The 26456-nt window shown below is 41.6% G+C and overlaps 1 protein-coding gene across 1 annotated transcript in view; it reads left to right on the top strand.

Moving 5' to 3' along the window:
* Positions 1 to 26456, top strand: part of LOC133659127 (neurobeachin-like) — a 601703-nt gene that overhangs the window by 462529 nt on the left and 112718 nt on the right. Inside the window, exon 25 of the mRNA XM_062061862.1 lies at positions 4837 to 4949. Within this exon, the coding sequence (XP_061917846.1) occupies positions 4837 to 4949 (113 nt within the window). The remainder of the gene's footprint in view (positions 1 to 4836; positions 4950 to 26456) is intronic.

Raw genomic sequence — 26456 nt, 5'->3', positions numbered from 1 at the left:
TAGTCTATGGTTTGAACTCACGACCTACCCATCTCAGGGTGGACACTCTAACCACAAGGCCACTGAGCAGGTATAACAAACAAGCAAACAAAGTATAAGTATAAGACCCAGATGTTTTGGGCGGATCTTACTGGGTTCACTGAAAAAAATGTCCACGCCAACGAATGGCGGGGATGCTCGGAACTCAAATGTTTGCTTGCAACTTAAAGCATAACAATTAGCTGAGATAATTCTGTTATTGCAAAACACTCTGAAGTTTTAGTACCGCATTAGTGTGAAGGGAAGTGAGTTATATTTATATAGCGCTTTTCTCGAGTGACTCAAAGCGTTTTACGTAGTGAAACCCATTATCTAAGTTGCAGTGTGGGCGGCACTGGGAGCAGGTGGGTTAAGTACCGTATTTTCAGGACTATAAGGCGCACTTAAAATCCTTTTTTTCCCCTCAAAACTCGACAGTGCGCCTAATAACCCGGTGCGCCTAATGGTTTTGCACACCGACCTCGAAGCAATTTTATTTGGTACATGGTGTAATGATAAGTGTGACCCGTAGATGGCAGTCAAACATAAGAGATACGTGGTAAGAGGTATGATGGCAATATGACTCAAGTAAACAGCACCAACATTTTATATGTTCCATTAAAAATATAGAACATTACACACGGCGCTCAAAAATCTATCAAAATGTTTTAGTACGACTTTGGTAAGTTATGAAGCCGCACCGCTTGGTGGATTGTCGGCGTATTAGATATACAAGTATTATTATGGTGTGTGTATAAGGTAAGACATACTATCTGGCGTTTTGTTTCGCAATATTATGCAAAAGCAAATTTTCTTACCTTCTGGTACCTGCTGATCTGTATTTGGGATCTGCATAAAACCTGAAAAATTGCGCGAGTCCGCCTTTTTAGTCCGTACTGACAACGTAGTCGATAAGCTTCTTATTTTTCTCTATCTTTTTCTTATGGCACATTCATCCTCCGCTGTTGCCATTTCTAATATAAAGTAGTGTAAAGGTCTTACTTATGTCTGTCAGTAAATTCGCCATGAAAGCGCTAAAACATACCGGTGTAGTGACTTTACATTATTCACCCAAGGAACTTTAGTTATTAGAGTTCCGGTCGGACGTTTTTTCACGGGACACATTTCCGGCCTTGTTGTTGTTTCCCGATGAGGAGATGCTGCTCCGTTATTTATTTAAGTAAAGTCCGAATGTCATTAAAACAGTTAGCTCCGTCTTTTGACACTTCTTCCACTCCCGTCCTTGCACGCTACACCGCTACAGCAAAGATGACGGGGAAAACACGCTGCCGAAGGTGAGCCATGTAAATAGGACCGCCCACAAAACGACGCATCCGGAAGCGACTGTCAGAAAGCGGCTCGAAGATGATCTGTAAAACATAATCTATGCAACATTTTGACCAAAGAACTACCATTACATGTTATGTAGACCACAAGGAAGTGTTTTACATTCAGAAAAAAAATAAAAATAATATGACCCCTTTAATGCGCCTTATAATCTGGTGCGCCTTATATATGAAAAATTATTGAGAATAGACCATTCATCGGCAGTGCGCCTTATAATCCGGTGCCCCCTATGGTCCGTAAAATACGGTATCTTGTGCCCAAGGACACACAAGATCGAACCTGGAACCCTCAAGTTGCTATCTACCGAGCCCCAGACAAATGAACTTTCTTAGGTAGATTATTTTTGTCACAAACAAGACAAAGGTCAGCGCTTGTAGATGGGGGAGGGGCTCACAGCAGGACCCGCTGCTCGTTGAGAAGGGCAACATGTACTTTCATGTTAGTCTCCCTAAGTCCTCAATAGCACCCAAAAAAGTCACTTTATTTGAAACAGAGTGTCTTGGGGTCTAAATACTTGCTAAATGGGCGACACTCATCCCTCCTGTTGTGTCTTCTTATTCTCTGGCTTCTTATTCTCTGGCAGACCGGGTGTGTGGTAGGTGCGTAACGTTGCACGCCGCCACCTACTGTAGCGAGTTGTAACGACAAGCATTCACAGACAGAATGTGTTTATGAGAAATATTTTTTATGGCGGACCGCCTAAAATACATAAATTAATGTGTAAGAATCATTGGTATACAGTATTGTTATTTAACGCTGGGGTTACGTTCCAAAAAATACCCGCTTTAAGTGAAATCCATGTAGTAGAAGTTGATTTTTTATATTATATTTTATTTTATAAATGTTTTTTTTTTTATTTACTGTGCATGTTTTTTCGTTTACAGGTTGTTTTTTTTAAATGTACTATGTTTTTTTACAGTACCGTACAGTATATGTTTTTTCGTTTCTTACATATGTTTTAAGTCTGTGTCACACCATATTTTTGGTCCTTAAATCCTGCGCTTTTGGCTTCGTCCTGCATTATAAAGGTGCGAGAGAGCATTTGTTTCCAAAATAAGCCTGTGTCATCCATATTAAAAACTTGTTCAGGATTATATCCCCCCCACACAGTGCGCATTCTGTACTGTATAGCAGCGGGCCGATTGGTACCGGGCCGCACAAGAAATTAAAAAATAAAAATTAAAATAAAAAAAAAATTATTATTTTTTTTTAAATTAAATCAACATAAAAAACACAATATATACATTATATATCAATATAGATCAATACAGTCTGCAGGGATACAGTCCGTAAGCACACATGATTGTATTTCTTTATGGAAAAAAAATAAAAATAAAAAAAAATTTAAAAATTCCCTCCCGGTCCGCGGGACAAATTTTCAAGCGTTGACCGGTCTGCAGCTACAAAAAGGTTGGGTACCACTGCTGTATAGGACACACGGCATGGAGAAGATTGATTGACAATGGTCTACAGTCTTTTAGCGAATCAGGACGCAGAACACAATGTGCATTCATACTAGGGTTGTACGGTATACAGGTATTAGTACTAAGGTACTAATGAATCATATTCGGTACTATACCGCCTCTGAAAAGTACCGGTCCGCCACCCCCCTGCGCCCCCGTCGTCACATCGTGTCACTGCTGGTTTTACGAGCAGACGAGCATGTTCGGCAGCGCACAATCACGGAGTACTTACAAGCAGACACAGTGTGTAGACAGAAAAGGGAGAACGGACGAATTTTGGCTTAAAAAACTAACGATAAAGGTGAAGTTATAACACTGAAACGCCCTCAGGAAGAGGTGCTTTAAGACATGACTAGCCACCTAGCAGCTAACATCCATCCGCAGTCTGCAGTGTTTTAGCTACTTCTAAATCACTAATGCTTGTCTCCATGGCGACAAATAAAGTAAGTTTCTTACAAGTATCATCCCTGCAGGACGAGGAATAGCTAAACATGCTTCACTACACACCGTAGCTCACCGCCGTCAAAATGTAAACAAACGCCCTTGGTGGATCTACACCTGACATCCACTGTAATGATACCAAGTACAATAGTGTATCGAGTCGATACTACAATGATTACGTCGATATTTTTTGGCATCACAACATCTTCTTTCGTTTTTTTAAATGTATATTATGTTTATAAACTCAGATAATACGTCTCTGGACACATGAGGACTTTGAATATGGCCAATGTATGATCCTGTAACGACTTGGTATCTGATTGATACCCAAATTTGTGGTATCATCCAAAACTAATGTAAAGTATTCAAACAACAGAAGAACAAGTGATTATTACATTTTAACAGAAGTGTAGATTGAACATGTGAAAAGAGAAAGTAAGCCGATATTAACAGTAAATGAACAAGTGGATTAATAATTCATTTTCTACCACTTGTCCTTAATAATGTTGACAAAATAATAGAATGGAAAATGACACAATTTGTTACTGCATATGTCAGCAGCTAAATTAGGAGCCTTTATTTGCTTACTTACTACTAAAAGACAAGTTGTCTAGTATGTTCACTATTGTATTTAAGGACTAAATTGCAATAAGAAACATATATTTAATGTACCCTTAGATTTTTTTGTTGAAATAAAGCCAATGATCCCATTTTTTGTGGTCCCCTTTATTTAGAAAAGTATCGAAAAGTATTGAAATAATTGGTATTGGGACAACACTAATTCATACACTGTAAAAAAAAAAAGAAAAGAAAAGCTGTAAAAAATTACACGCACACACAAAAAATCTGTGTAACAGCAAGGCCGTGTAAAGTGAACCGTGTTGTAGCGAGGGAACACTGTACACCCGTCTTTTGGGGGAACAGCTTTTTGAAATTCTTACATACGCCTTTGAAGTCAAGTCTTTCCAGGAGAGTGTATGACAGTGTGCCCACCGCCCCAAACCAACACTGAACAAATCTTAAATGGTAATGTGCATTGTTTGGAGTTGCGGTCAAAAAAAATCCGACAAAGTGTCCGCAGCGTCCCAGCTCACTCTTGACCCCGCAGCTGTTTTGCGTCTCCGCGAACAACAAAAGCCACCGGCTTAATTCGTGCTCCTGCGTCTTCCCACGGATTTCTCCCGACACGTTTTGCCATCTGAAAGCCATACCCCTGCGCCTGCCAGAGCGCTCACATCTGGTCAGCGCGGGGATCAAACTACCAGACGCTTGACCCTCTGCCGGCTGATACGGCGCAACTCTGCAGGCGGCGGCGCGAGGAGCACACTAAACGTTCTCATGTAGCAGACTGCCGTTCGCCGTCACGCTCCCCAAGAGACCGGGAGTGCGTCTCGTTAAGGGCGCAGAGATTTGTGGGCTTGTCGGAATGCAGCAGGCTGATCCCTCCAAAGCAGCGGAGGCCTGCAATGTAGCCCCCCCCCCCCCCCCCCCCCACACACACACACACACACTCCCAGGCAGCCTTTCATCACTCACACGTTTCTGCCATGTCTCTCCGTCTGTCCAGGCAGGACTTACAACGACCTCAGCCAGTATCCCGTCTTTCCCTGGGTCCTGGCCAGCTATGACTCAGAGGAGCTGGACCTCACCCTGCCGGCCAACTTCAGAGATCTCTCCAAGGTACCGCAGACTTTAGGCCATGTGTTGCTCCAATTAAACATGTAATTGGTCCAGAACTCATGCTCAGGAGGACTTGGTTCCCCTTCAGGTCCCTAACTACCGCGGACACTTGGAAGTCGCACATTATTTGTGTCAGGATTTCAAATGAGCTTTAGAACATCAGTAATAGTTGGACGGTCCGATGGAAATGAATCGAATGAGTCAGTTTCTATCATCACAAAAGTATTTAGTTGTTGTGCTGCTAAGTTTTAATGGAGACATATTACGTGGTTTTATCACAAATGAGGTGTGTGTGACATGTTTCAATCGAAGTGCTCCAAGGGTCAAGACTTAGACCTCCTTTTAAACAGTCCTGATTAGCCGGTTTTGGGCGGTCAAGGCCTGGAACCCCAAAAGAAGTTGCTAGTAATTGTAAGAAAAATGAATGTCGTGTGTAGCTAGGAGGTGATGCAGTGATTCGTGACAACCTATGCATCCAACACTGAAGCTCTTCGGTGAATATTATCATTCATCCAAGTTATTGTAACATAGGGGCATTGAATCGGTCGCAAATGGACTTTTCAGGTTCGTTTTGCAGGCTTTACTGGCTCATGCCCATAGACTTAGATAGGACAGCTCTAGTCTGAGAGGATGGTGCAGTATCCAAAAGGGGAACATATTCTAAGTAACAAAGACTTAATTTTGAGTTATTTGGTTAGGGCAGGGGTCGGCAACCTTTACCACTCAAAGAGCCATTTTGGCAAGTTTCACAAATTAAAGAAAATAATGGGAGCCACAAAAAAAAAAATTAAATTTAAAATGAAAAACACCACATACAAAGCTTAAATGCTTTGTGCTATGTTAACCAGGGGTCTCAGACACACTCACCGGCACGCACTTTAATGTGGAAATTTGATGTTAGTGCGGCCCGCGAGTTTTGAATGAATGGCGCTTGATAGCGTCATACTTGCCAACCCTCTCATTTTTTTCCGGGAGACTCCCCAATATCAGGGCGTGATGGCACTGCTTTTGGCGCCCTCTACAGCCTGCCCAAGCAGTGTACCTTCTCGACCACATGTGGAATGCAGTTTCAGCTTGGTCACGTAAGTGACAGCAAGGCGTACTAGGTCAGCAGCCACACATCTTACACTGACGGTAGCCTTATAAAACAACTTTAACACTGATACGTTACAAATATGCGCCACACTGTGAACCCACACCAAAAAAGAATGACAAACGCATTTCTGGAGAACATCTGCACTGTAACACAACATAAACACAACACAACCAATATCCAGAATCCCATGCAGCCCTAACTCTTCCGCTCAACCAACGCACGGAGGGGGGGTGGGGTGGGGGGGGGGGGGTGTGTGTGTTGATGTGTGGGGGGATTTGGTGGTAGCGGGGGTGTATAATGTAGACCGGAAGAGTTAGGGCTGCATGGGATTCTGGGTATTGGTTGTGTTGTGTTTATGTTGTGTTATGGTGGGATGTTCTCCAGAAATGTGTTTTTCATTCTTTTTTGGTGTGGGTTCACAGTGTGGCGCATATTTGTAACGTAACAGTGTTAAAGTTGTTTGATACGGCCACCGTCAGTGTAAGCTGTGTGGCTGATGACTAAGTATGCCTTGCTGTCTCCTACGTGTGCAAGTAAAAGCAGTATATAACATGTGGCCGGGCTGGCACGCTGTTTGTAAATGCTTTAGAGAACAATTACTACAGTGCAATTAGGGCACTCCCTTAATTTAGTAATTAGAGTGAAAATAGGATTATATTATCCCTGGGAGTTATCTAGGAGAGGCACTGAGATCCATAAATCTCCTGGGAAAATCGGGGGGTGGGGGGGGTCGGCAAGTATGCAGCTGAGCCGCATCAGAGTGGTCAAAGAGCCGCATGCGGCTCCGGAGCCGCGGGTTGCCGACCCCTGGGTTAGGGTTAGGGTTAGAGGGTTAGGGTTAGGGTTGTTGTATAATAAGGCCATGCAGAATAAGGCATTAATAAGTACTTAATAATGACTAATTGGCATAGGGACAGCGTGGCAAAGGTGGTAGAGTGGCCGTGCCAGCAATCGGAGGGTTGCTGGTTACTGGGGTTCAATCCCCGCCTTCTACCATCCTAGTCACGTCTGTTGTGTCCTTGGGCAAGACACTTCACCTTTTGCTCCTGATGGCTGCTGGTTAGCGCCTTGCATGGCAGCTCCCGCCATCAGTGTGTGAATGTGTGTGTGAATGGGTGAATGTGGAAATACTGTCAAAGCGCTTTGAGTACCTTGAAGGTAGGAAAGTGCTATACAAGTATAACCCATTTATCATTTATTTATCATTTATTTAATTAAGAGCCAATATGTTACTAATTTGCATGTTGATAAGCAACTAATTAATGGTGAATATATTCCCCATACTAAAGTGTTACCCAAAGTATGTATCCTCTAAAGCAGTGGTCCCCAACCACCGGGCTGTACAAGAAATGTATTTTTTTTATTTTATTATTATTTAAAAAAAAAAAAAAAAAATACATTTTTTAAATTGTTTTTAATGAATTTCCTCCGCCGGGTGGCGGAGCTCTCCCTTAGAGGTAGGGTGAGAAGCTCTGCCATCCGGGGGGAGCTCAAAGTAAAGCCGCTGCTCCTCCACATCGAGAGGAGCCAGATGAGGTGGTTCGGGCATCTGGTCAGGATGCCACCCGAACGCCTCTCTAGGGAGGTGTTTAGGGCATGTCCGACCGGTAGGAGGCCACGGGGAAGACCCAGGACACGTTGGGAAGACTATGTCTCCCGGCTGGCCTGGGAACGCCTCGGGATCCCCCGGGAGGAGCTGGACGAAGTGGCTGGGGAGAGGGAAGTCTGGGCTTCCCTGCTTAAGCTGCTGCCCCCGCGACCCGACCTCGGATAAGCGGAAGAAGATGGAAGGATGGATGGATTAATTTTTTTATTAAATCAACATAAAAAACACAATACATACATTATATGTCAATATAGATCAATACAGTCTGCAGGGATACAGTCCGTAAGCACACCTGATTGTATTTCTTTATGAAAAAAAATAAATAAAAAAAATAAAAATTTGTGCACAAGGAGAAAATGCAAATATAATTATTTAGCATGCGCAATGTGATTCATCAGCACTCATAACCGTTTTGCGAGCACTATCTAGCATTTGGGAAGGACTTGCAAACTGATACAGACGGCAGCAGGATCAGTGATCGCGCTTCAAAAACAGGCGAGAATCCTCGGTCCTACGTGTGTATGTCAACATTTTGGACAATCAGATATAAAAAATGTTGCACATATCGTCTATTTACAACATCATTTTATAATTTTATATGACCTAAGGGTCTGATGAAAACAAATTCAATTGATGCATTTTTGTGTCCTTTAGTACAGTGGTCCCTAACCACCGGGCCGCGGCCCGGTACCGGTCCGTGCACCGATTAGTACCGGGCCGCACAAGAATTTTTTTTTTTTTTTAAAAGATATATATTTTTCGTGTATTAAATCAACATAAAAAACACAATATATACATTATATATCAATATAGATCAATACAGTCTGCAGGGATACAGTCCGTAAGCAAAGTATTTCTTTATGACAAAAAAAAAATACAATTAAAAAAAAAAAATACCATAACCCCCCAGAGTTACAAAAAGGTTGGGGACCACTGCTTTAGTATATAAACATTTTGGACAATCAGATATAAAAAATGTTAGACATATCGTCTATTCAGCAACATCATTTTATAATTTCATATGACTTAAGGGGCCGATTAAAACAAATTCAATTGATGCGTTTTTGTGTCCTTTAGTATTTTTTTAAGGGTGTTCATTTTTTCCCAATGGACTATGTATTATTAAAAATATTTTCTTGTCTGCCCGAGAGGGAGAAGCAGTACAAAATGGATATATGGAGGAAAAATTAGTATTAGCACAGTAAGTACAGCAGGTCAAAAATGTAATCAAAAGGGATTTCATTGTAGGTGCATTGCAGGACTGCTTCTTAAATGGCCATAAAACGTGGTAGATGTCTCCTGCTTCTTTGAAAACATAGCAAAACAACACAGGTCGGAGGATGACAGCATGAATGTGCAGTAAATGAGTGTCTCCGTGGTGATGCCACGTGTAGTACACGCCAAATCCTCATCTAAATAAGGTGGTCTGCACCACTATACAATTGTACACACAGTCTTAGTAGATCACACGCAATTGTACACACTATTTTATAGATTGCACACGCTGTTTAGCGGGTGGTATTAGGATCTTGGTAAATCAGACCCTTAGAGCAGTGTTTTTCAACCACTGTGCCGTGGCACACTAGTGTGCCGTGAGATACAGTCTGGTGTGCCGTGGGAGATGATCTACTTTCATTTTTTTTGCAAACTAGTAATTACAGTCTGAAAATGATGTGTTGTTGTTGAGTGGTCGGTGCTGTCTAGAGCTCGGCAGAGTAACCGTGTAATACTCTTCCATATCTGTAGGTGGCAGCCGGTAGCTAATTGCTTTGTAGATGTCGGAAACAGCGGAAGGCAGTGTGCAGGTAAAAAGGTGTCTAATGCTTAAACCAAAAATAAACAAAAAGAAAAGGCATTGAAGCTTAGGGAAGGCTATGCAGAACGAAACTAAAACTGAAATGGCTACAAAGTAAACAGAATGCTGGACAACAGCAAAGACTTACTGTGGAGCAAAGACGGCGTCCACAACGTACATCCGAACATCAAATGACAATCAACAATGTTCCTACAATGAAGGATAAGAACAACTGAAATAGTCTTGATTGCTAAAACAAAGTAGATGCGGGAAATGTCGCTCAAAAGAAGACATGAAACTGCTATAGGAAAATACCAAAAAAAAAGAGAAAAAGCCACCAAAATAGGAGCGCAAGACAAGAACTAAAACACTACACACAGGAAAACAGCAAACAACTCAAAATAAGTCAGGGCGTGATGTGACAGAGCTATATTGATGCATGCTTGGTTATGCTTTAAAGTCATATCCAACAATTGCGACAACGACTTTTTACTGTCAACTGAGTTTCGTTTTTAATACATTTCTGTTAGTGGTGTGCCTGCGGATTTTTTAAACGCAAAAAATGTGCCTTGGCTCAAAAAAGGTTGAAAAACACTGCCTTAGTGTACAAAGACCTCTTTCAAACAGTCCTGTTTAGAGCAGTCGGTTTTGGGCGTTCAAGGCTGGGAGCCCCAAAATAAGTTGCTAATAATTGTAAGAAAAATACAACTATTTTGCTTTATTTTTGTGTGTAGCTAGGAGGTGATGCAGTGATTTGTGACAACCTGCAGCTCTGCTTGTCTTGAGCGAATATCATCATTCATCCAGGTTATTGTAATCGGGTCATCGAATCGGCCGCAACTGGACTTTTCAGATTCGTTGCGCAGGCTTCATCGTCTCATGAAGCCTAGTCTGAGAGGTCGGTGCAGGATGTAAAGGATGTATCCTCTACAACAGTGGTCCTCAACCTTTTTGTAGCTGCGGACCGGTCAACGCTTGAAAATTTGTCCCACGGACCGGGTTTTTTTTGTTTGTTTTTTTCTCATAAAGAAATACAATCATGTGTGCTTACGGACTGTATCCCTGCAGACTGTATTGATCTATATTGATATATAATGTATATATTGTGTTTTTATGTTGATTTAATTTAAAAAAAAAAAAAAATATATATATATATATATATATATATATATATATATATATATATATATATATATATATATATATATATATATAAATATTTATTTTATTTTTTTATTTGTTGTGCGGCCCCGGTACCAATCGGTCCGCCCGGTGGTTGGGGACCACTGTTCTACAAGAGGGGACATGCCCATACAAGGAGGGTTTTGCTCTACTGTGGTGCAAAGCAATATTTGTTAGGATACAAAAAAAGCGAGACTTCTGCCAGCACAGTCGTTAGTATAGAATCACACTTGTTAGCATTCTATTCCCTTGTATCCATATGCAAGGGGCCACCTGAAATCGTGGTTTTTGGTTTAAACCGACAGACAATGTGGGCGCGTTGTCTGACAAAGGCAGCTAACATCAAAGTTACCTGCTTGTGTAATTCCACACGTGATGGTTGGACAGGCAACGCAGGAACACAAATATATGTGTGCAAGCAAATACAACAAATCAGCAAATTTAGCTGTTAAAAGGTTTAAACCTGGGGGTCAGCAACCCGCCGCTCTATAGCCACATGCGGCTCTGAGCGGCGCCCTGGTGGCTCCATGGAGCTTTTTCAAAAAGGTATGGAAATGGGGAAAAAAATGGGGTGAAAAATATATTTTTGGTTGTAATATGGTTTCTGTAGGAGGACACAAATCTTCCTAATTGTTAGAAAGCCCACTGTTTAATATGTTTGTGTGTATGCTTCACTGATGAGAGTATTTGGCGAGCACCGTTTTGTCCTACTAATTTCAGCGGCCCTTGAACTCACCGTTGTGTGGACTGTGACTCAACAGCTTGTTTACATGTATAACTTTCTCCGACGCTGCCACAGAGAGACGTGTTTTATACCACTCATTTTGATATAATGTGCATGAATGCACAAAGGTGAGCTTTGTTGATGTTATTGACTTGTTGGAGTGCTAATCAGGCATATTTGGTCACTGCATGTCTGCAAGCTAATTGATGCTAACATGGTATTTAGGCTAGCTGTATGTACATATCGCATTATTATGCCTCGTTTGTAGGTATATTTGAGCTCATTTCATTTCCTTTACTTATACACTGTAAAAAAAAATCTTACTTTTATGGTTAATTTACTCTAAATTTCTGCTGTAATTATTCTATTTTTTTAAAATAGTTTATAAAACTATAGAATTGAAGACATTGTCTGTAAATAAACAATCCGCCTGTTATTTTAAGTAATATGCCAGTAATGACAAACTATGTATATTTCTATTTTTATTACAGAAAAATACCAAATTCATTATACATAGCATTTTCTGTTTTCTTAAATTACTTTCAAATTCATGTAAAATTACAGTAATTATCTTTCATTAAATATGTAGCTTGTTATATAAAAGTCTATGTCCATACTAACAATCTCATTAAGCAGTGGTACCCAACCGGTCCGCGGACCGGTTGGTACCGGGCCGCGCAAGAAATGCAAAAAAATGTGTATATATGTGTATGTATATATATATATATATATATATATGTGTGTATGTGTGTATGTATGTGTATGTGTATGTATATATGTATATATATATATATATTTATTTATTTTATTTTTTTTTTATTTTTATTTTGTGTGTGGCGTCGCGCGGGTCTCGCTTCCTGTTGGGTGGGGTCCGTGCCCGTGTGGCCCGACCTTGCGCTGTGGGGTCTCTGTTGGCGACCTGATGTGGTGGCGGCACGGCGCCCGTGTCTGGTCTGGATACTGTGTCTCGGTTGTTTGGGCGGTGGTGTGTTTGTGCGGGTTTGGGTTGGGGTGGTGGGGTCTTTTGGCGGGGGGGGGGTGTTGGTGTCTCTTGTTTGCGTGTTGGCGTTTGGGCTTGCTGGCGGGCTGGCGCTGGCTGGTATCTGTGATCCTGTTGGCGTGTGGTTGCCGGTCGCGGTTTATTTTTTGATCGCTTTGATTTGATTGGGTGGTGCTGGCTGTCTGTGGGTGTTGTGGCTGCTGTTTCTGCTGCCGTTTGTTTGTGGTGTGGGCGCCCGTGGCTGCTGGGTCTGGTGCAGGGGGGTGGCTGATGTTGTGACTGGTGGCAGCGCGCGCGCGTGGTGGTTGTCGGGGCTGACAAACTGTGTATATGTATGTGTATGTGTGTGTGTGTATGTATGTATGTATGTATGTATGTATGTATATATATGTGTATGTGTATGCATGTGTATGTGTGTGTATGTGTACATGTGTATGTTTATGTGTATGTATATATATATGTATGTATATTTCTGGGGGTACGTTCTGGGCCTGCCTGTCGGGTGGGGGTCGGCGCCTCAGGCTACTGCATCCGGACTGCGTGTCTGGAGCTCCTGGGTCCCGCCGTCCATCCCTTCCGGGTGGCCGTCTTGGTTGGGGCCTGCTGGGTCTGGTCCCTGCGTCTACTGTGGTGGCTTGGTGCTGCAGGGTATTCCGAGGTGCTGCGAGTCAGCCAGTTGTTGGGGTAGCGACCATGTGTGTCAGCATGTCTGTGATCTTCTTTTAATTCTTTTTTTATTTATTTATTTATTTATTTATTTTTATAAATAGATTTAATTATTTATTTATTTATTTTTCCCCCCCTTTTTAAAAAAAAATATATTTTATTAATATTATTATTATTATTATTATTATTATGTATTTATTTATTTTATTTATTTATTCCCCTACCTCGCGGGGGGGGGACTCGGCGGGGCGGTTGCTGGTTGTTCCATCTCCATCGTTGGGGTCCCTGCGGGTGGGGTGGGTGGTTCCTGTGGCCCCGTGCTGGGTGGTCCTGTGGCGGCCGGCTTGGGTGGGGTGGCCGTGGGCTGGCCTCGCCGCGCTCTCCGGGGGTGGGGGGGGGCTCGTGGGGGCCCTGTTGCCGGTGGGGCGGGGGCGGTCTTCCCGTCCGGTTGCGGGGGGTCTCCGGGCCCCTCGGGCGGGGCGTCCCGCCTTTCTGTCCGTGTGGGGTGTGGTCTCTCGCTGGCTTGGGGTCTGGCTTCCCCCTGTTTTTCTCGTGCCTTGTCCTCTGCCGGGTGCGTCTGTCTGCGGCCTGCTGCTGGCCCTTGTGGGCGGCACGGTGGGCCAGGCTCTGGGGTTCCTGTCGCTGTCCGTCTTGGCTGCGTGGGGGCGGTGGCCCCTGGTTCCCTGGGCACCACACCTACTGTTTGTGAGATGGGTTCTCGGGGAGGCTGGGGCCGTACTCTGGCTCCCGCACACACTGGGAGTCAAATGTATTGTACATGCAAATTCACATATACTCACACACATACATACAGACATACATAGGTACCTACGCTCCCACATACATATACAAATAAATACAGTACATATTTACACACTCAAAGTTCGTACTTCCACACGCACATTCATTATACAAACATACTGTATACACATACTGTACATATACATTCACTGTAAAAACATACATATACACATATTGTACATATACATTCACTGTACAAACACACACATACTACACATACATTCACTGTACAAACACACACATACATATACTGTACATATACATTCACTGTACAAACACACATTTACACATACTGTACATATACATTCACTGTTCAAACACACATACTGTATACACATACTGTACATATACATTCGCTGTACACACATATACACATACTGTACATATACATTCACTGTACAAGCACACATACACATACTGTACATATACAAGTACATATGCACACATACACTCATGCACATAATCACGTTTCATCAAACATATATTAACGTTGTTGCCCTAGGGTAAACTGGGTATAACACATGGCACACTGACAAAGCTTAACCTATTGTTACTATAACAATCTACAAGGTTAAGGTTGCTTCTCTTTCTTCCCCTCCATTTTTCTGCATTCTTTCGTATCTCAAGTTATCATTACGTATATGTATTGTTGCATTTGAACAATTGTATTGTTGATAATAAAGGTAAAGTACTGGTATTGTTTATTATCAATAGCACTATTTCTATTGGTATTCATATTGCTCCATTTTTAGTGTAATAATGCTCATTGTCATTTCTGTATTTTTTTTTTTTTTTTTTTCTTTTTTTTTTTTTTTTTTTTTAATTTTCGCTAACTGCTTATTTGCTATTACTTTTACCATCATATTTGTACATGTCGTATTTGCTGATGTTGCTCTGTTGTTGTTGTTGTTGTGTTTGCTGTTGTTGTTTTTGTCTCTCTGTCTAATCCCCCTTTTGTCCCCACAATTCCCCCCTCTGTCTTCCTTTTTCTCTCTTTCTATCCCCTCCTGCTCCGGCCCGGCTGCACCAAATGATAATATAAATACATTTAATAAAGTCAAAATACAAGTAAGGCAACAAGAGAAGAATCCTACACTTCTCTTTTGTAAAGTAAATCTGAACAGCCGATATGGGCATCTACATCTGCTATATGATTTGCCCGAGAAGCTGGGCAGGACATTATAAAAAAAAAAAAAAAAAAAAAAAAAAAAAGAAATGCAAAAAAAAAAAAAAAAAAAATATATATATATATATATATATATATTTTTAAAATTAAATCAACATATAAAACACAATATGTACATTATATATCAATATAGATCAATACAGTCTGCAGGGATACAGTCCGTAAGCACACATGATTGTATTTCTTTATGGGAAAAAACAAATAAAAAAATTCCACACCCCCCCTCCCCCCCGGTCCGTGGGACAAATTTTCAAGCATTGACCGGTCCCCAGCTACAAAAAGGTTGGGGACCACTGTAATAAAGGTATTTTTCTCCAGAACTGTTTGCATCGTCACTTTATTAAAGGTGGTTGATCTTAACAATTCAGAAAAAATCTGTAAAATAATGGTATTTTTCTGTGGAACTGCCAGCATTGTCACTTCATTAAAGGTGTTTGATCGTAATAATTTGGAAAAACTCTGTAGAATAAAGGTATTTTTCTGCAGAACTGTTTGCATCGTCACTTTATTAAAGGTGGTTGATCTTAATAATTTAGTAAAAATCTGTAAAATTACAATATTTTTCCGCAAAATGTTTCATGAAAATTTCTATAAATATAATGTTTTTGATCATTATTTGGTTTACAATGTTTTACTTTAACTTTATGGTTTTCGTTTGGCAGCCATAGCTGCCAGTAGATGACCGTTTTTTTACAGCATTTTTTTTTACAGTGTAGGTCCTCTGTGTATTTAGTTTATTTTTCCATGTTTCATGACACATTATCTGTATGTAATATTGGCTGCATTTCTCATAGTTATTTGTGTGCCATGTTGTTCCAGACCACAGCAAACATTACCCAGCTTGCAAAGATTGTAATAAATCTATTAGAAGAAGACAGCCTGCCATTTACTTAAAACTTGGACACACACATCTATACCTTTGGCAATTATAAGACTGTCATTTCCAGGAGTTATCTCACCGTCTGAGAAATGTTACTAATGTTTTCCAATGTTGTAAAAATGTGTAGAATAAATTTTACATTTCAACATTTCTGTCACCGAAGATTTGCGTCAGCTTGCGACACATAGTCATTTTGATAGTAGGCTAATATAGCTAATATAGACACTTACATCATGTGTTGACTTCATTATAACACTGCCCGAATGCAGCTGAGATAGGCTCCAGCACCCCCCGCGACCCTGAAAGGGACAAGTGGTATGGAGAAGATTGATGGATAACACTTATATAAATCTTTCAATTTTTTGCGGCTCCAGACAGATTACTTTTTTGTATTTTTGGTCCAAAATGGCTCTTTCAACATTTTGGGTTGCCGACCCCTGGGTTAAACAAGAAGCAATCCAAGTGACTACTAGTAATAGTAAAACTATGAATTGTGACACAAAGTCATGTTAGTTCTATCATTGTCATGTTTTTTTGAAGTGATACAAGAAAAACAGACAAAGAAAATAACATAAGTTGCTAGACAACAGAGGTCGATCATCTAAACCAGGGGTGTCAAACTCCTTTTCATTGTGGGCCAATTATGGCTGCCCTCAGAGGGCCTTTTGTAAAAATATAAAATTAAAATAGCCTTGGTATATAATTTGCAACTGTTTTTTAAGATTATATTTTTTACTGATACAGTAGATTGATAGATAACCTGCTTGGAAATTGTAAGTCAAGGTGACCTGCAGATATTGAGTTATTTATTTTTGATGACCAAATAAAATGCTAGGAAATAACCAGACAATACTAAAGTACGAGTTTGACACGTGTGATCTAAATCATCGGATTTGTAACTGGGATAAAGTGCATTTCCCTGCTTGATTATTTGCTTTTTAGTGCGCATTTGTGATGTAACAAGTCAAGGAGAGGAACGTGGCAACTTGGAATTCAGACTAAAACCTGGTTTCGAGATGTAAAACATCCTAGAACGTTTAATTAATACAAGTTAATGTAATGTAAGGTAATGTATACATTCTGTAGGGATGGGCACCTTTAATATTTCAACTGATATGATACAAATTCCCCGTACTCTTGTCTTATGTTGAGCCCAACAAAGAGTTTATACTGTAAGTATTGTACTTATATTAGAGATGTCCGATAATGGCTTTTTTGCCGATATTCTGATATTGTCCAACTCTTAATTACCGATTCCAATATCAACCGATACCGATATATATACAGTCGTGGAATTAACACATTATTATGCCTAATTTTGTTGTGATGCCCCGCTGGATGCATTAAACAATGTAACAAGGTTTTCCAAAATAAATCAACTCAAGTTATGGAAAAAAATGCCAACATGGCACTGCCATATTTATTATTGAAGTCACAAAGTGCATTATTTTTTTTAACATGCCTCAAAACTGCAGCTTGGAATTTGGGACATGCTCTCTCTGAGAGAGCATGAGGAGGTTGAGGTGGGGGAGGGGGGGGGGGGGTAGCGGGGGGTGTATATGGTAGCGTCCCGGAAGAGTTAGTGCTGCAAGGGGTTCTGGGTATTTGTTCTGTTGTGTTTATTTTGTGTTGCGGTGCGGATGTTCTCCCAAAATGTGTTTGTCAATCTTGTTTGGTGTGGGTTTCACAGTGTGGCGCATATTTGTAACAGTGTTAAAGTTGTTTATACGTTCACCCTCAGTGTGACCTGTATGGCTGTTGACCATGTATGTCTTGCATTCACTTGTGTGTGTGAAAAGCCGTAGTTATTATGTTAAGGTTTATTGTAGCTCTGTACTCCCTACGTCCGTGTACCACTCCGTACAGCGGCGTTTTAAAAAGTCATGCATTTTACTTTTTGAAACTGATACCGATAATTTCCGATATTACATTTTAAAGCATTTATCGGCAGTCCGATATTATCTGACATCTCTAATTAACACAAGTTAATGTAATGTAAGATAATGTATACAGTCTGTAGGGATGGGCACCTTTAATATTTCAACTGATATGATAAAAATTCCCCGTACTCTTGTCTTATGTTGAGCCCGACAAAGAATTTATACTGTAAGTATTTTACTTATATCTTTCTTTATTCTATCTTTCATTACCAAATTTGGAGGTGTTGAAATCGCCATGTTAAATCGCTAATGCAAATCAGTAGCGTGTCTATGGTAAATACAATGTACATTAGCATTGAGCTATCACATTTTAAAAAGGGGAGCATTACTTCTCAGCCATGTAAAATTGCAACGTTACCTGAAGGCAGTACGGCTGAGGCCGCTACGAATACGCCGAGTGCTTGACCCGATGACAACAGGAAGTGACATCACAATGCGACAAAGGTATGGCAATATGCGACCATTTGATTTTACGTGAATGGGTCCCCCGTAGTACTGACAGACGCTGGTCAATACCGATTTCAGTACCTGTCTGTGACATATTTTTATAGTCCTATTCAGAGTCAAAATAGATTGTAGAGGCAAAGAAAGTAGATCAGTCCGGCACAAACTGTGGCCTGGTTTACATGATCACCCTTCCCCCCCCCCCCCCCCCTCTCTCTCTCGCTCGCTCGCTCTCACACTGCAGCTCACTGACCTGAAAACACTCACATTCCTCCCTCAAATCTCTTTTCTGACCCCACACTGCACTTTGTCACGGCCATCACATTCTGAAAATGTGAATCACTTTCTGGTTTTATTGACCAACACCGCATGTGATTCAGTTTACGGAGGAAAAAGGATTATTTGCTCATTGTTAATGATAAATGTGGCATTTAAAGCAGCTGAAGGGTGCAGGGAAAATTCAGCTAGAATTTATTTACAGAAAAATTCCATGCTCAAACTTATCATTTGCCACTATGGATTTTCTTCCATCCATCATTCCCATTGTTCCACTTTTGGTTCTGGGCAGTTGGACCGAGAAATCCACCATGTTTTTTTGATGAAAGTGTGTGCGCTTGGTGTGGTTTGTCGGGTCCGACATGGTAGCGTCCCCGCGGCCCAGTGGAGACAGTTATGTATTGTAATGTATTCCGCTGACATCCTCCCATGCTGTTTACAGGCCTGAGCTGCCTTCATTAGCATGAGTTCACAGCCCCGATCGCTTGACAGTTGTCCTTGGAACCCCGCGGCTCTTAACTCCAACAAGTTCACACCGCTCGCTACGCCCTGACGTTCAATAATGGATGACGCCGCCAGTCGACGAGGCCGTACCACCGCCATTATACCAAAAAACATTAGGTACACTTGCACAATGGAGCGCTATCTAATATTAAATGCTGTACTACACTGTAAACTACAACCAGAAAAACACACGTATTGTTCAAATTAAAACCTGACCGTTTAATTTAAAAGTGAGTACCGTATTTTTCAGAGTATAAGTCGCTCCGGAGTATAAGTCGCACCGGCCGAAAATGCATAACAAAGAAGGAAAAAAACATATGTAAGTCGCACTGGAGTATGTATTTGATAAAACCCAACATCAAGAATAGACATTTGAAAGGCAATTTAAAATAAATAAAGAATAGTGAACAACAGGCTGAATAAGTGTACGTTATATGAGGCATAAATAACCAACTGAGAGCGTGCCTGGTATGTTAACGTAACATATTATGGTAAGAGTCATTCAAATAACTATAACATATAGAACATGCTATACGTTTACCAAACAAGCTGTCACTCCTAATCGCTAAATCCCATGAAATCTTATACGTCTAGTCTCTTACGTGAATGAGCTAAATAATATTATTTGATATTTTACGCTAATGTGTTAATAATTTCACGCATAAGTCGCTCCTGAGTATAAGTCACACCCCCGGCCAAACTATGAAAAAAAAACTGCGACTTATAGTCCGAAAAATACGGTATTAGCATCTTGGCAAATAGTTTTTATATTGGATCTCATTTAAGTAGACAGTGCTGGTGTACCTAATCAAGTGACTGGTGGGTGTGTCTGCAATACTTCCCACATGTTATACTGTATATTTATACTTTTTACTTTTATATCAGAGGCCGTGCAGTTTTCAGGAACTGAATGTTGATAAACAATCAAACAAATCTATTTTGCAATCCAGATGTACTATTATATTATATTATATTATCTATCCATCCATCCAATATATTTTTAGTTAATAATTCTAAATTACAAAAATGTAGCATTCTATTGTTAAACACAAATGTTAATCATGTATGTATGTATATATGTATGTATGTACAAAACCCAAAACCAGTGAAGTTGGCACATTGTGTAAATCGTAAATAAAAACAGAATACAATGATTTGCAAATCCTTTTCAACTTATATTCAATTGAATAGACTGCAAAGCACAAGATATTTAATGTTTGAGCTGAGAAACCCTTTTTTTTTTTTTGCAATTATTCATTAACTTAGAATTTAATGGCAGCAACACATTGCAAAAAAGTTGGCACAGGGGCATTTTTACCACTGTGTTACATGGCCTTTCCTTTTAACAACACTCAGTAAATGTTTGGGAACTGAGAAGACCAATTTTTGAAGCTTTTCAGGTGGAATTATTTCTAATTCTTGCTTGATGTACAGCTTAAGTTGTTCAACAGTCCGGGGTCTCCGTTGTCGCATTTTAGGCTTCATAATGCGCCACACATTTTCAATGGGAGACAGGTCTGGATTACAGGCAGGCCAGTCTAGTACCCGCACTCTTTTACTATGAAGCCACGCTGTTGTAACACCTACATAATGTGGCTTGGCATTGTCTTGCTGAAATAAGCAGGGGCGTCTATGATAACGTTGCTTGGATGGCAACATATGTTGCTCCAAAACCTGTATGTACCTTTCAGCATTAATGTGATGTGTAAGTTACCCATGCCTTGGGCACTCATACACCCCCATACCATCACACATGCTGGCTTTTCAACTTTGCACCTATAACCGTCCGGATGGTTCTTTTCCTCTTTGGTCCGGGGGACACGACGTCCACAGTTTCCAAAACAATTTGAAATGTGGACTCGTCAGACCACAGAACACTTTTCCACTTTGCATCAGTCCATCTTAGATGAGCTTGGGCCGAGCGAAGCCGGCTGCATTTCTGGGTGTTGTTGATAAATGGCTTTGGCTCTGCATAGTAGAGTTTTAACTTGCACTTACAGATGTAGTGACACGCTGTAGTTAGTGACAGTGGTTTTCTGAAGTGTTTCTGAGCCCATGTTATGATATCATCTACACACTGATGTCGCTTTTTGATGAGTCGTCGAAGGTCACGAGCATTGCCGCCTACGTGCAGTGATTTCTCCAGATTCTCTGAACTTTTTGATGCTATCACCTTTTGCTTTATCCCTAAATTCTTTGCAATAGCTCGTTGAGAAATGTTCTTAAACTGTTGGACAATTTGCTCACGCATTTGTTCACAAAGTGGTGACCCTCGCCCCATCCTTGTTTGTGAATGACTGAGCATTTCATGGAAGCTGCTTTTATACCCAATCATGGCACCCACCTGTTCCCAATTAGCCTGTTCACCTGTGGGATGTTCCAAATGTGTTTAATGAGTGTTGTGCCAGCTTTTTTGAAACATGCTGCAGGCATCAAGTTCCAAAGGAGTTATCATTTGCAAAAAAATAACAAAGTTTACGAGTTCTAACGTTAAATATCTTGTCTTTGCAGTCTATTCAATTGAATATAAGTTGAAAAGGATTTGCAAATCATTGTATTCTGTTTTTATTTACGATTTACACAACGTGCCAACTTCACTGGTTTTGTGTTTTGTATATATATATATATATAAATAAATAGGGAATAAGCGGTAGAAGATGGATGGATGGATGGATGGATATATATTTATATATCCATCCATCCATCCATCCATCTTCTTCCGCTTATCTGAGGTCGGGTCGCGGGGGTAGCAGCCTAAGCAGGGAAGCCCAGACTTTCCTCTCCCCAGCCACTTCGTCCAGCTCCTCCCGGGGGATCCCGAGGCGTTCCCAGGCCAGCCGGGAGACATAGTCTTCCCAACGTGTCCTGGGTCTTCCCCGTGGCCTCCTACCGGTTGGACGTGCCCTAAACACCTCCCCAGGGAGGCGTTCGGGTGGCATCCTGACCAGATGCCCGAACCACCTCATCTGGCTCCTCTCGATGTGGAGGAGCAGCGGCTTTACTTTGAGCTCCCCCCGGATGGCAGAGCTTCTCACCCTATCTCTAAGGGAGAGCCCCGCCACCAGGCGGAGGAAACTCATTTCGGCCGCCTGTACCCGTGATCTTGTCCTTTCGGTCATAACCCAAAGCTCATGACCATAGGTGAGGATGGGAACGTAGATCGACCGGTAAATTGAGAGCTTTGCCTTCCGGCTCAGCTCCTTCTTCACCACAACGGATCGATACAGCGTCCGCATTACTGAAGACGCCGCACCGATCCGCCTGTCGATCTCACGATCCAGTCTTCCCCCACTCGTGAACAAGACTCCTAGGTACTTGAACTCCTCCACTTGGGGCAGAGTCTCCTCCCCAACCCAGAGATGGCACTCCACCCTTTTCCGGGCGAGAACCATGGACTCGGACTTGGAGGTGCTGATTCTCATCCCAGTCGCTTCACACTCGGCTGCGAACCGATCCAGCGAGAGCTGAAGATCCTGGCCGGATGAAGCCATCAGGACCACATCATCCGCAAAAAGCAGAGACCTAATCCTGCAGCCACCAAATCGGATCCCCTCAACGCCTTGACTGCGCCTAGAAATTCTGTCCATAAAAGTTATGAACAGAATCGGTGACAAAGGGCAGCCTTGGCGGAGTCCAACCCTCACTGGAAACGTCTCCGATTTACTGCCGGCAATGCGGACCAAGCTCTGACACTGATCATACAGGGAGCGGACCGCCACAATCAGACAGTCCGATACCCCATACTCTCTGAGCACTCCCCACAGGACCTCCCGAGGGACACGGTCGAATGCCTTCTCCAAGTCCACAAAGCACATGTAGACTGGTTGGGCAAACTCCCATGCACCCTCAAGGATCCTGCCGAGAGTATAGAGCTGGTCCACAGTTCCACGACCAGGACGAAAACCACACTGTTCCTCCTGAATCCGAGGTTCGACTATCCGGCGTAGCCTCCTCTCCAGTACACCCGAATAAACCTTACCGGGAAGGCTGAGGAGTGTAATCCCACGATAGTTGGAACACACCCTCCGGTTCCCCTTCTTAAAGAGAGGAACCACCACCCCGGTCTGCCAATCCAGAGGTACCGCCCCCGATGTCTACGCGATGCTGCAGAGTCTTGTCAACCAAGACAGCCCCACAGCATCCAGAGCCTTAAGGAACTCCGGGCGGATCTCATCCACCCCCGGGGCCTTGCCACCGAGGAGCTTTTTAACAACCTCAGCAACCTCAGCCCCAGAAATAGGAGAGCCCACCACAGATTCTCCAGGCACTGCTTCCTCATAGGAAGACGTGTTGGTGGGATTGAGGAGGCCTTCGAAGTATTCCCTCCACCGATCCACAACATCCGCAGTCGAGGTCAGCAGAACACCACCCGCACCATACACGGTGTTGACAGTGCACTGCTTCACCCTCCTGAGGCGGCGGATGGTGGTCCAGAATCGCTTCGAAGCCGTCCGGGAGTCGTTTTCCATGGCTTCTCCAAACTCCTCCCATGTTCGAGTTTTTGCCTCCGCGACCGCCGAAGCCGCACACCGCTTGGCCTGTCGGTACCTGTCCGCTGCCTCCGGAGTCCTATGAGCCAAAAGAACCCGATAGGACTCCTTCTTCAGCTTGACGGCATCCCTCACCGCCGGTGTCCACCAACGGGTTCTAGGATTACCGCCACGACAGGCACCAACTACCTTGCGGCCACAGCTCCAATCAGCCGCCTCGACAATAGAGGCGTGGAACATGGTCCACTCGGACTCAATGTCCAGCACCTCCCTCGTGACATGTTCAAAGTTCTTCCGGAGGTGGGAATTGAAACTCTCTCTGATAGGAGACTCTGCCAGACGTTCCCAGCAGACCCTCACAATTCGTTTGGGCCTGCCAGGTCTGTCCGGCATCCTCCCCCACCATCGCAGCCAACTCACCACCAGGTGGTGATCGGTAGAAAGCTCCGCCCCTCTCTTCACCCGAGTGTCCAAAACATGAGGCCGCAAATCCGACGACACAACTACAAAGTCGATCATGGAACTGCGGCCTAGGGTGTCCTGGTGCCAAGTGCACATATGGACACCCTTATGTTTGAACATGGTGTTCGTTATGGACAATCTGTGACGAGCACAAAAGTCCAATAACAAAACACCACTCGGGTTCAGATCCGGGCGGCCATTCTTCCCAATCACGCCTCTCCAGGTTTCACTGTCGTTGCCAACATGAGCGTTGAAGTCGGACAAGGGAATCACCCGGGGGAGCACTTTCCAGCACTCCCTTGAGTGTATCCAAAAAGGGTGGGTACTCTGAACTGCTGTTTGGTGCGTAAGCACAAACAACAGTCAGGACCCGTCTCCCCACCCGAAGGCGGAGGGAGGCTACCCTCTCGTCCACCGGGTTGAACTCCAACATGCAGGCTCTGAGCCGGGGGGAAACAAGAATTGCCACCCCAGCTCGTCGCCTCTCACTGCCGGCAACGCCAGAGTAGAAGAGAGTCCAGCCCCTCTCGAGAGAACTGGTTCCAGAGCCCTTGCTGTGCGTTGAGGTGAGTCCGACTTTATCTAGCCGGAACTTCTCTACCTCACGCACTAGCTCAGGCTCCTTCCCCCCCAGCGAGGTGACGTTCCACGTCCCAAGAGCTAGCTTCTGTAGCCGAGGATCGGACCGCCAAGTGCCCTGCCTTCGGCTTCCGCCCAGCTCACAATGCACCCGACCTCTACGGCCCCTCCCATGAATGGTGAACCCATTGGAGGGGTGACCCACGTTGCCTGTGACATGGGGACAGGCCCGGCCACCAGGCGCTCGCCATCGTGCCCCAACTCCGGGCCTGGCTCCAGAGGGGGGCCCCGGTGACCCGCGTCCGGGCGAGGGAAATCTGAGTCTTTGTTGTTTCATTCCCATAGAAGTCTTCGAGCTGCTCTTTGTCTGATCCCTCACCTAGGACCTGTTTGTCTTGGGAGACCCTACCAGGGGGCATGAAAGCCCCCGGACAACATAGCTCCTAGGATGTTCCAAATGTGTTTAATGAGTGTTGTGCCAGCTTTTTTGAAACATGCTGCAGGCATCAAATTCCAAAGGAGCTATCATTTGCAAAAAAATAACAAAGTTTACGAGTTCTAACGTTAAATATCTTGTCTTTGCAGTCTATTCAATTGAATATAAGTTGAAAAGGATTTGCAAATCATTGTATTCTGTTTTTATTTACGATTTACACAACGTGCCAACTTCACTGGTTTTGTGTTTTGTATATATATATATATAAATAAATAGGGAATAAGCGGTAGAAAATGGATGGATGGATGGATGGATATATATATATATATATATATATATATATATATATATATATATATATATATATATATATATATATATATATATATATATATATATATATATTTTTTTTTTTATTTATTTTTTTTATTTTATTTTATTTTTTTTTTTTCCTGAGGGAACTCTCCTGAAGGAATCAATAAAGTACTATATATATATATATATATATATATATATATATATATATATATATATATATATATATATATATATATATATATATATATATATATATATATATATATATATATATATATATATATATATATATATATATATATACATGTATGTATGTGAGTATATATATATATAAATATATATACATGCATGTATGTGAGTATATATATATATAAATATATATATATATATATATATTTATATATATATATATATATTTATATATATATATATATATATATATATATATACATACATGTATATATTATAAATATATATATATTTATATATATATACATACATGTATGTATATATATATATATATATATATATATATATATATATTTATATATATATATATATATATATATATATATATATATATATATATATATATATATATATATATATATATATATATATATATATATATATATATATATATATATATATATTTATATATATATATATATATATATATATATATATATATATATATATATATATATATATATATATATATGAGGTGGCGACTTGTCCAGGGTGTACCCCGCCTTCCGCCCGATTGTAGCTGAGATAGGCTCCAGCACCCCCCGCGACCCCGAAGGAAATAAGCGGCAGAAAATGGATGGATGGATATACATACATTTATATATATACTGTATATACAAACCCTGTTTCCATATGAGTTGGGAAATTGTGTTAGATGTAAATATAAACGGAATACAATGATTTGCAAATCATTTTCAACCTATATTCAATTGAATAGACTGTAAAGACAAGATACTTAACGTTAGAACTCGTAAACTTGTATATTTATATGTATGTCTGTATTTACATATATACATATAAATAGGCAAGACTGCATTTTTTATGCATGTATTTTGTTTTTGCATTTTAATAATAAATACGTATGCAAATATT

Source organism: Entelurus aequoreus, linkage group LG10, assembly GCF_033978785.1.
Source record: "Entelurus aequoreus isolate RoL-2023_Sb linkage group LG10, RoL_Eaeq_v1.1, whole genome shotgun sequence".
NCBI classification, from domain to species: Eukaryota; Metazoa; Chordata; class Actinopteri; order Syngnathiformes; family Syngnathidae; genus Entelurus; species Entelurus aequoreus.
This window is presented reverse-complemented; position numbering and strand designations above follow the sequence as displayed.